This window comes from Marmota marmota, unplaced genomic scaffold (genome assembly GCF_001458135.2).
Source record: "Marmota marmota marmota unplaced genomic scaffold, marMar, whole genome shotgun sequence".
NCBI lineage: Eukaryota > Metazoa > Chordata > Mammalia > Rodentia > Sciuridae > Marmota > Marmota marmota.
In genome coordinates this window covers 11,013,201-11,024,871 of record NW_026000205.1, presented here as the reverse complement: position 1 = coordinate 11,024,871, position 11,671 = coordinate 11,013,201, and the positions used below count along the sequence as shown (strand labels likewise).

At 53.1% G+C, this 11,671-nt stretch overlaps 1 protein-coding gene across 1 annotated transcript; it reads left to right on the top strand.

Annotated features, from left to right (window-relative positions):
* Positions 1 to 6: 6 nt before the first annotated feature.
* On the top strand, positions 7 to 6,718 carry Lrfn3 (leucine rich repeat and fibronectin type III domain containing 3). The gene is made up of 3 exons (XM_015497153.2): positions 7 to 942; positions 2,245 to 3,675; positions 6,090 to 6,718. The coding sequence occupies exons 2-3, from the start codon at positions 2,261 to 2,263 to the stop codon at positions 6,553 to 6,555; spliced, it is 1,881 nt and encodes a 626-aa protein (XP_015352639.1). The 5' UTR covers positions 7 to 942; positions 2,245 to 2,260; the 3' UTR covers positions 6,556 to 6,718.
* Positions 6,719 to 11,671: the final 4,953 nt, after the last annotated feature.

Here is an 11,671-nt window from a genome sequence, read left to right as displayed (position 1 = left end):
GCCGCCCCCCTCCCCACCGCAGCGGACCCCCTCCCTCTGGGCCAGCGCCAGCTGCAAGCCGGGAAGCAAGCCGCGATGCTGCCGCCCTAGACCCTGGCCCGCACCCCGACATCGGGGGCTTTCACCCCGAGATTGGATGGAGAGATACGGAAACCCAAGCCTGAGACCCTGATCTGGGGCTAGCACCCCGAGATCCAGCCCGCGAAATCCGCAGATCTGGACCCTGAACCCCAATATCTGGAGCTGGAATCCCAACATCGGTCCCTGGGACCCCAAGATTTGGAAACTGAATCCCATGATTTGGAGCATGGACCCCAAGATTTGGTATATAAGCCCCCAAATCCGGAGCTGAACTCTCAATTCTGTGCCTGGCACCTTGAAATCTGGGACTGGATTCCAAAATCTATATCCTGGAACCCACTATTTGGGAACTGAACCCTGGGATTTAGGCCTCAAATTCCAAGATCTGAACCTTGGGATTCCAAGGCACCTGAACCTGAATTTGGGCCTGAAGTCCTTCCTGCAGACCTGAATGCTGAAATCTGGGGCTAGAGACCTCCAAGTCTTTACTTGGCACCCCAGTATCAGAACACAGAACCCCACTACCAGAATCCAGGGTTGGATTTGGAACTTAGACCCTAAACTTCCCCATTTGACTTATTTAGCATCCTAAGACTGGAGCTGGGAAACCCTGACCCTAAACCAAACAAACTTGGGCCAGGGTCTCTAAAACAGGACCCTAGAGGTCCTATATTTGGGGGTCTGGGACCCTAAGTATCAAGATCTGGAGACTCTATGGGCACGGATTTCAGCTGAAACACAACAGTCCTTCTAGAGACCTCAGGAACAGGGACGGCATGACCGGACACCCCCTCCAGAGTCCTGACCTCTGACCCCCTTGGAGCCTGAGGACTCCGCTCCCTGGGGTGGCTTCCAGCTCAGGTAAGGCCATTGAGAGACCTCCGTGGTGGGGAGGGACTTGAGAAGACCTTTGTAACTGGGGTGGAGGACCAGGTCCCCTTTGGCACTCTTGGGTTTCCCTGGAAAAAAAGTCATTTCATTCTCTCATCTACATCCAGTCCTGCTCTCCCTCCAACATTCCCAGGACACTTGGCCAGCCTACCCCTCTGACCTCCTCATTCCCAGCAGATAGCATCTCCAGTTCTCTGCTGCCATCACCCTTACAGCTTCTCACCATCTGTCCTGCCTGACCATCTCCAGCTGCCTTTCATGTCCACCACCACTCTCTCTAGTCTTCTTTCTGCCCCTTTCCTCTCAGTGACCATCTCTGTTCACCTTTACTCTCTCTGATATATGTGACAGCTCTGTCCACAGCTCCTCTCTCCAGCCATCTCTGTCTACTGCTTCACTCAGTGACCATCTTTGACATCTCTGTCCCCTGTACTTTTCTCTAATCATCTTCCACTGGCTCTCTTGCTCTCTGTCCCCACCTGGCTCTAATCCTGGGTCTGTGATCGTCTCCAACCATGTTTGACATCTCTATCCACCACTCTTCTCTCTAGCTGCCCTGCCGTCCATCCTCTCTATCTTCCCTTTCTCTGACCATCTTCCACTATCTCTCCTGCCCTTCACCCACCCCAACTCTAACTCTCTGTCTACAACCATCTGTTCATCTCTGGCCTTTCCTGGTCCCCTCTCACCCGTTATCTCTCTTAATTGTTGATCTCTGATTATTTCTACCATCTCTGGTTGTCTTTCTTCCCTATGATGACCTCTCCCCACTCCCCTGGTCTCCAACTGATTCTGATGTCTGTTCTTTCTCCTCTCTCTGAACGCCTCTCTGGCTTTTGACCATGTCAAATCACTTCTCTCTCTGACCAGCTCTCCTGGCTGGACTATTCCTGACCACCTCTGACCACCTCTCCTCTCTGGTCACGTCTGACCATTTCTGATTACCACCTGACCACCTCTTCTCTCAGTAGGAATCTTTGATCCTCTCTTTGCCCACCCTGACCAACTCGCCTATTCTTTGACCATCTCTGCCCATTCCCTAGCCTCTTCCCTTCCCTCTGACCATCTTTGTTCATTTCTCCTCCCTCTGTGCCTCCACTATACACATCTCTGAGTCTCTGACTACTTCCTCTGGCTTTGGACTGTGTCTGACCCCTCCTCCCTCTCAGCAACTCTGACCAGCTCTGCTGTTCACATCCCATGGTGACCTTCTCCCTGTGGGGCCCCTCTTCTGGCCTCAGCCTGCCCCAGTGCTGCCCCTCTTACTTGCAGGTGGCCCCCGCCCGCGATGGCCGTCCTCCCGTTGCTCCTGTGCCTGCTACCGCTGGCCCCTGCCTCGTCTCCACCCCAGCCAGCCACATCCAGCCTGTGTCCCCGCCGTTGCCGCTGCCAGACCCAGTCACTGCCCCTAAGTGTGCTGTGTCCAGGGGCAGGCCTTCTGTTCGTGCCACCCTCCCTGGATCGCCGTGCAGCCGAGCTGCGCCTAGCAGACAACTTCATTGCAGCCGTGCGCCGCCGCGACCTGGCCAACATGACTGGCCTGCTGCATCTGAGCCTGTCTCGTAACACCATCCGCCACGTGGCAGCCGGCGCCTTTGCTGACCTCCGTGCCCTGCGCGCCCTACACCTAGATGGTAACCGACTGACCTCGCTGGGCGAGGGACAGCTACGTGGCCTGGTCAACTTGCGCCACCTCATCCTGAGCAACAACCAGCTGGCAGCCCTGGCAGCTAGTGCCCTGGACGACTGTGCCGAGACGCTGGAGGACCTCGATCTCTCCTACAACAACCTTGAGCAGCTGCCCTGGGAGGCTTTGGGCCGCCTGGGCAATGTCAACACGCTGGGCCTTGACCATAACTTGCTGGCTTCTGTGCCTGCTGGCGCCTTTTCCCGCCTGCACAAGCTGGCACGGCTGGACATGACCTCCAACCGCCTGACCACCATCCCACCTGACCCCCTCTTCTCTCGCCTGCCGCTGCTTGCCCGGCCCCGTGGTTCTCCTGCCTCTGCCCTGGTGTTGGCCTTTGGTGGGAACCCCCTGCACTGCAACTGTGAGCTGGTGTGGCTGCGGCGGCTGGCTCGGGAAGACGACCTCGAGGCCTGTGCCTCGCCACCTGCACTGGGGGGCCGCTACTTCTGGGCTGTGGGTGAGGAGGAGTTTGTGTGTGAACCACCTGTGGTGACCCACCGCTCACCACCCCTAGCAGTGCCTGCAGGTCGACCAGCTGCTCTGCGCTGCCGGGCAGTAGGGGACCCAGAGCCCCGTGTGCGCTGGGTATCACCCCAAGGCCGGCTACTGGGCAACTCGAGCCGTGCTCGTGCCTTCCCTAATGGGACACTGGAGCTGCTGGTCACTGAGCCAGGCGATGGTGGCATCTTCACCTGCATTGCAGCCAATGCAGCTGGTGAGGCCACGGCTGCTGTTGAGCTGACCGTGGGTCCCCCACCACCCCCACAGCTAGCCAATAGTACCAGCTGTGACCCCCCGCGGGACGGGGATCCTGATGCTCTCACCCCGCCCTCTGCTGCCTCGGCCTCCGCCAAGGTGGCTGACACCGTGCCCCCTACTGATCGTGGCGTCCAAGTGACTGAGCATGGAGCCACAGCTGCTCTCGTCCAGTGGCCAGATCAGCGGCCCATCCCAGGCATCCGCATGTACCAGATCCAGTACAACAGCTCAGCTGATGACATCCTCGTGTACAGGTGCAGGGGCCAGGCAGAGGGGTAGCTGGGTGGGGGAGTGAGGAATGGGGAGGATGGAGGGCACACCCATGAATGCTCCATACTGAAGCACAGCTGAGAAATGATGCTACAGGGTCATAAAGGAAATCAGATGGCAAAGGTAAAAGAAATCTGGCAGTGAGGTTCACCAGAATCAGGCAGAAGTGGTAAAAGAAATCTGACAGCAATGGTAAGAAGAAATCAGGCTATAAGGAAAAAGGAAATCAGACTATAGGGCTAAACAATATCAAGCAGTAATGATAAAAGAAATGAGCCTGTAGAGGTAAAGAGAAATAAAACAGTAAGAGTAAATGGTAACAAACATGAGGAAATTAGACAGCAAGAGTAAAAAGTAATCAGGCCAAGAGAGTAAAACATTAATGGGGATGAGTGGCGGGGGATAAAAGCAAATTTCAGCAGTAAAAGGTAAAGAGAGAAAAGCCTAGTTTTCTAGATGACGGCTTTATACAAGCGAGGCTGCAGGAAGAAAAAGATCAAGCAGGAAGGTACAGGAATGCCAGGGAAAATGAAATGAGGCAGCTCCATTACAAAGGAAATCAGACCAGAGTTTAAAAGGAAAACTTGGAGGGAGGAGGTTGAATAGAGACTAGGCTTTGGGTTCATGCGGAGAGTGATCTCTGTACATGTGGAGTTCTGATAATGGTGACATATCAATTTTTGATTTGCTAAGTCAAATCAAACTTAATTCAAGCTCTTCTTTCTGGGTGATCAGAAATATCCTATTTGTCACTCTTGGGGGGTTCCCTTCTCTCTTCCGTGGTTGCAAACAAAAAACCTGGAGTTTTTAAGAGTCCAAGAGGTGGGGTGCTTCAACTTCTGTCCCCAAGCCAGATAGCATTGGTACATATGGTGGAAAGTGGTGGCTGCTGACACCTCTTACTGAAGTCCAACCTTGCATGAGCAGTTGTTAATGACACTGTGTTCTTGCCACCAGGCTGGGCCAAGTGTGCAGTCCCTGAGGCGTGGTTCCAAGTGTGCAGTCCCTGAGGCATGGCCTCGGTACTAGTCTTCATCTTCGTGCTGCTTATGCGCTATAAGGTGCACGGTGGCCAAGGACTGGGATGTACAATGTAGAAACCCAATACCAGGACCCCCTCCCGCCTCTGGGACCCACCCCTCAAGAGATCATCACTTGGTTTTCTTTTCAGTCCTGATTCTACCCCTTTTTCTCAGACAATACTACTCAGTAGATTCCATGGGGGGCTCACTCCTGAAAAGTCACACAAGTCCTGGCCTCCTTGCCTGGACTTGTTAATGGGACCAGCAGTCTTTTGGATGGCCACCATCCACAGGCAATCCTGGAGATTCCTGTTTCTCTCTCAATAAAGCAGTTTAGTAATAAAACAAGTTAAACCTCCAACAGGGTACACTGCACCAACAGGAAATACGGTGGAATTGGGTGGTAAGGTTAAAAGGAAATGGGAAAGGTAAGGATAACAATAGACATAAAAGAGAGTTAAGTGATGAGCCGGAAAGAAATAAGACAACAGGGAGAAAAAGAAATCAGCAGCAGTGATTCAGATGACAGGACTCACTGGAAAACAGACTACAGATACGAGTATGATAGTAATAATAAGGGAATGGGGCTAGGGGGAAATTTTTTGGCAGCTTAGAGGAAATCAGGCAGCAGGGGTACCAGGGAATCAGGTAGTTAGATTAAAAGATTAAAGAGAATTCTGCTGTACACTAGGGGAAAATCAGGCAGCTGGAAAAGGAAAATTAGGCAGAGTCTGGAAAGAAGTCAGATAGGAACCAGAGGGAAATTGGGTGGGGGTCTGGAGGGCGATGGGGGAGTGAGGGTAAAGGGAAATTGGCTGGCAGGCTAGAAGGAAAGGGGATTAGGTCCCAGGGAATTCAGACAGGGTTAGAACAAAATTGGGCTGGAGAGACATCTGGCATTAGGACTGGCAGGAACTTTTATAGTTAGATCAGAATGAAATCAGGCAGAGGATTGGGGCAGAACTGGGCAGGGAAGTTGAGCTGCAGAGTGGAGGGAAGTTGGGTGGCAGTGCCAAAGAGGAACAGGGCAGGTGGGTATAAATACATGAAACAGTGGAGGAACTCAGGTGGTGGGCTGCGGAGAAACTGGGCATGGGGTCCAAAGAAAAAGCAAAAGAAGTGGGTTGGCAGGCTCGGGGAGGCAAGAGGGTGGACTAGAGTGAGATTGCTGAGCAAACTGGAGGGACATCAGGCAGGTCGCTGAAGGGCTGTCAGAGGCCCAAGGAAACTGGAATGCTGGACAGAGGGAACTTGGGGCTAGAGAAAAATGAGGTAGAAGAGTGGAGGGAATCTAGCCCCGCGGGGTTTTGGGTGGGGGAGAGCAGAAGATGGGTGCTGGGCAGCGGGGACCTGACTCCACCTGCCTGCTCCTCCAGGATGATCCCGGCAGACAGCCGCTCGTTCCTGTTGACTGACCTGGCGTCAGGCCGGACCTACGATCTGTGCGTGCTTGCCGTGTACGAGGATAGCGCGACGGGGCTGACCGCCACGCGGCCCGTGGGCTGTGCCCGCTTCTCCACCGAGCCTGCGTTGCGGCCGTGCGGAGCCCCGCACGCACCCTTCCTGGGCGGCACAATGATCATCGCGCTCGGTGGTGTCATCGTGGCCTCCGTACTGGTCTTCATCTTCGTGCTGCTTATGCGCTATAAGGTGCACGGTGGCCAGCCCCCCGGCAAGGCCAAGACACCCGCGCCTGTCAGCAGCGTTTGCTCCCAGACCAATGGCGCCCTGGGTCCCACGCCCACTGCACCTGCCCCTGAGCCCTCCGCACCCAGGGCCCACACCGTTGTCCAGCTGGACTGCGAGTCCTGGGGGCCCAGCCACGAACCCACGGGACCCTAGCTGGGCACCCACCTCTACGGCTCCTCTGGCTCCAGGGGACAGCAGGACCCGGACACCCCGCGGGACCTGGCCTCAGACTCACCAAATTGCTCACGGTTTTTAAAACTCTGAAGGGGAGGGTGTCGGGGCACCGGGGCACAACAAAAAAGTCCTATTTTTCTAAGCTTGGGCCTGGGCTCTTGCCCTTGTCTCTGTCTGTGGGGTTTGGGGGAATGGTACAGGGGTCTGGGGCTGGGTGTACCTCCTCTGAGAGACCCCCCAGTTCAACCTGAGGTCCTGGGGCAGGAGCCGGTGGGGAAAACTGAGGATGTTCATCCATTCAGTCAACAGACATCCCTGGAGTGTCTACCTGGATGACACTGCAGTGACCCTGAAAGCCTTGAGCCCTAACCTCAGGGAGCACAAAGTCCAGTGGGAGACATGTCTTCAGGCAGTAATAGCCCAAAGAGACTGGGAGTATGGTGAAGAGGGGAGCCTGGGGGATTGTGGAGCCGGGAAGTGATGACTGGCTCAGCCTGGGGTGTGGTCAGGGAGGGCTTCCTGGAGGAGGAGACCTGGGCTCTGAGAAAGACATCTGAAGGAGGTAATTGGGCAAAGAGCTGAAGAAAAGCTGTTCCAGGAAGAGGGCACAGATAAGCAAGGGCTTAGTTTATAGTAGGTACTGGGCGTGCTGTGGTAGAGCTATGGCAGGAGGGTGAGCAGGGTTCAGGCCTACTAGAGCTAGGCCAAAGACCTCAGGCTGTGGCCTGACGGGGAGCCATGGAGGATTCAGTGCAGGGAAGGGATAAGGCAAAGGGATTTGGGCTTTAGGAAGATCCTTCTACTTAAGAAAGATGGACTAGAGGAAGAGACTGCAGCTGGGAGCAGGAGGAAGCCAGAGCCGGTTTATGGGTTGGTGAGGACAAACTTGGACCAGGGTCGGGGAAAGGAGAGGGAGGGGTAGTAGAGGCAGGAAGTGGATGGTCATGGAGCTGAGGGTCATGGGGAAGAAGTGTCAGGATTAGGCCCTGGGCTCTGGGAAGGGAGATGGTGGGACTTCCCTGGTAGAGGACCAGGGAGGAGGGGCAGGTCTGTGGAGGACACTCTGGCCAGTGTGGGACTCAGTGGGTGTGGGGCATCCAGAGGATGTCCAGAGGGTGACATCCAGGATACCAAGGAACTCCTGGTCTGAGGATGCAGCTAAGGAAAGAAAGGAGGGTTTTGTCAGCAGAGATGGGAACTGAGGCTACTTGGGGTGAGAGAGCCTTTGGGAAGGGTCCCAAGTCCCAATCACTAGGACTTTCCATATTTAAGGGGGAAACAAAAAGCTTAACAAACAATACAGGAGCAGGGGCCGGGGAAAGAAAGACAAGCAATTCAGACCCAAGTGACTATTGTGTTTAATAATGTGAAAGTGGAGGTGACACCATCAAGAGCATAGTGAAGGGATCAGTGGGGGCAGATGCCACATTTGACTGATTTGAGAGTAGGAGGTGAGAAGTGTAGACAGGACTTATAATCCGTGTTTCTGTGGGCTAGAGCCTGGTTCAGTTTGATCTAGAACTTGAGACCACGTGTCTTTATCTGTCTGGTCCTCACTCCATCTTTGCCCTAGGCCCCTTGGGTACCAGACCTACAAGTCTGTGGGATCAAACACTGGGCCCAAGACATGTCAGGCCTCATTGGAGGTCCAGACATGGGATGAGCAGCAAGACGCCAATGGTGGGTCCAGGCAGGAATGTGAGGAAACTTGGATCCCATCCCATCAACCCTTTGGAGTAACACTGGTGTGAGAGACATGGTGAGGAGAGCCCAAGACTGGACTGACCATTCATTCTCATGCCCTGGTCACATGACTTTGTCTTGATGGGATGACAAATCTTAAATTCCCCAGTTTTTGTGGTGGACCTTAGTCTTGGAAATAATATTCCATTAACCATAGGAACAACTTGAATCCCAGAGACCTTGGATTCTTCCCAGTCTGACTTCCCAGTTCCCCAGCAGCAAGTCCTTCCTCTTATGAGGACCTTCCTCTTATTTTTTGCTTATCCTGGGTTGACTGAGGTCACATGAGGTCATCAGGAACAGTGAGGGCATCAGTCTTGGGGAATAGGTCCTAGGGAGTGGGAAGATTGTACCCACTACAAAATACCAGTTTCTGCCATAGGGGGGTGGGGAGCCAGCGTGCACTGTTCCTGGACCCTCCTTTTAAATTTGAAGGACCTTTATTGTGTGCCTACTGTGTGCAATGCATTGAGGACTCAGTGCTGAACAAAAATAGGTCCTTCCCTCCCTTATCTCACCATCTGTTGGGAACACAAATGTTAAATAGTCCCAAGCAAGTTTTAAAGCAGCCATGGTGACAAAGGGGATCATGTAGGAGAGAGATGGAACTGTGAGGCTATCATCAAGGGACCTGTCCCAAGAAAAGTCGAGGAAGGCTTCCTAGAGGAGGTGAGGCCTGAAGCATGCTTAGTTCACTACAAGAGATGGAAGAGTGTTCCCTGGGCAGGGAAGGGCATTGCCAAGGGGTCATAGTGAGTAAAGGGAGTGAAGGAGGCCAGGCAGCTGGGGTGGGATGCAGGAAGGGGAGTAACAGAGCTTTGAGGCCGGAGAGTGGGCAGCACCCTAGGAGGAGGCTGCTGGGAGGAGTCTGGACTTTCTAAGTGGCATGACAAGCCATTGGAGGGTTTGACCTATGAAGGAAGTCATGTTCCCTGATCTCAAGAAAGCTCTGGTGGCACATCTGTTTACATGTGGAGGGTAAAGGAGAAGCCAGGGAGGAGAATACTGCAATGGCCCAGGCAGAAGGGTGGCGTAGGACAGACCTGAAGTGTATGAGAGATGTGAAGCATTACCAGAAGTCTCCAACCCTACCCAAAAAGAGCAGTGTAGACTACTGTCCAGCTGCCCAGTGCTCAGGCAAAACTGCAGAGACCAGGGAAGAAGAGCCGTGGGACCCTGATCCCGGATATCCCAGGATCCATCCCCTAAGTGTGGAAACTTGGAGCTGATCTCTGTAGCACGGCCATGAAGGAGATTTTCCAAGTCCAAGTCCCAGGCAGACAGTGCACAGAGGCCGAAAAGCAGATATTGCGTCTGGCTGGGAGGATGTGGACGTAGGGAATGCACAGCCAGAATGGGGATGTGCACCCAGTGATAGCTTGTTACAAGTTTGGAAACAGGGAGAGTGGGAGGATTTGGGGCAGGCTGGTCCCTCTAGTATGGCTCCCTTTGCTCCCCACAGGATGCTTGGACCATTCCTCATCCCCTGGGTAGGAACAAAGGAGATTGTGTCTAAGATTTAAAGTTAAAATTTGACCTGTCCAATCCTGCCCAGCTGAACCCTCCAATTTCCTGAGCTCAGAAGTATGGCTTTTACTGTCCATTCCCTATCTGGCTTTGGAAAATTCCCTGCACAATCTGGAGACCAAAACTCTAGTCTATTGAAGCTTTTTTTTTTTTTTTTTTTTTGAGTAGTGGAGATGAATCCATCCAAGGGTGCTTTTACTTTTGCCACTGAGCCACATCCCCAGCTGTTTTTTTTTTTTTGTTTTTTTATTTTGAGACAGGACCCAAGTTGCTATGGCTGGCTTCAACCATGCGATCCTCCTGCCTTGACCTCCTGAGCTGCTGGGATTACAAATGTAATCCTCCAAACCTGGCATACTGAGGCATTTTCTTGAAGTGACTGTAGTCTTAATACCAGAATTCTCCCCAGCCTGCATGCTGCCAGATCCAACCCATGTGTCTTGGAATGGCTTAGTCTAGCACAGGTGCTCAACATCTGGAGATGCTTGTGACCCCTGTAAGGCCTGCACTAACGCCAGACTTTTGCAGCTCTCTCCATGAGCTCCTATGTGGGAGAATCAATTAGGGGTGCTCCTGAGGAGGATGGTCCTCCTCTGGGTGGCACTTGGTGGCTGCTGCCTGTGATTCCTCATTGATATCCCTGCCCCCATCTCCATGTTTCACAAAAGCAGTGTTAGGTGTTAATGCTTGGTGTTGCCCTGGTCTGTGTGGTAATGCTGGGGACATAGTGGTAACCCAATAGCCCAAACTCTACTCCCTCAGAATTCCAGTTCTAGAGGAGCAAATAGATGTTCTCCAAATGACATCCCAGAGTAGTTGAAGGTGGGGTGGAGAAGTGCAAAGCAAGAACAATTGGGGGATATGTTTTTGCAGAAGCCCAGAGGACTTCAGGAGCCTCCCAAAGGGGGTCCCCAACTGAGATAGAAGATGGGGAGAATCCAAGATTTCCAGAAGGCAGGGTCTGCTTTATGATAATGTGATCTGAGGAGTCACCCAGCACTGCACACTTAACAGGGACCCTGTGGGGTTTTTTTGGTACCAGGGATTGAACTCAGAGGTGCTTAACCATGGAGCCACATCCCCAGCCCTTTTTATATTTTATTTAGAGATAGGGTCTCACTCAGTTGCTCAGAGCCTCACTAAATTGCTGAGGCTGGTTTTGAATTTTCAATCCTCCTTCCTCAGCCTCCTAAGCCACTGGGATATAGGCATGCACCACCACACCCAGCTCCCATTTTCATTTTGCACTACACCCTGCAAGTTATGTAGCCAGTCCTGCCTAAAGGAGAGTACTTGAAAGATATTCAAAGAGAACCAGGGCAGAGAGGGTCTTCTAAGGAGAAAGCATCGTGTGTAAAACCAAGACAAAAGGAGAGAGGAATGTTCACTTGAAGAACTGGCAGGAGTTGGTGTGACTGGAACACAGGGTGGGACAAGAGATGTGACAGGTAAGTTCAAGTGGTGGGCGGAAGTCAGCTGCCAGGCCAAGAAGTTCTGAGGCCATCCCAGGGCGCTGTGGAGCCAGGGAGCATGATAAATAGTGGAGGGGAAGTTCCAGGTTTGCACTTCAGAAAGATCCATTTGCTGCTGTGGGGAGGGAGGATGGGGCACGTGACCAAGAGCAAACAGAGGTTTCAGCTGCCTGTGGAGGGGGCTGGGAGTGTCCATGACCCTGAGGAAAGGCTTGGGGAGGAGAGGTCAGTGTGGGCAGGCTCATGAAGAACCTTGAATGCTTGGATGACAGACACTCCAATATACCAGGACACCAGCTGGGGAGACCCCAGAGCCACAGGATGAGCTTAAAGCTTCATTTCCCCTTGAAAAT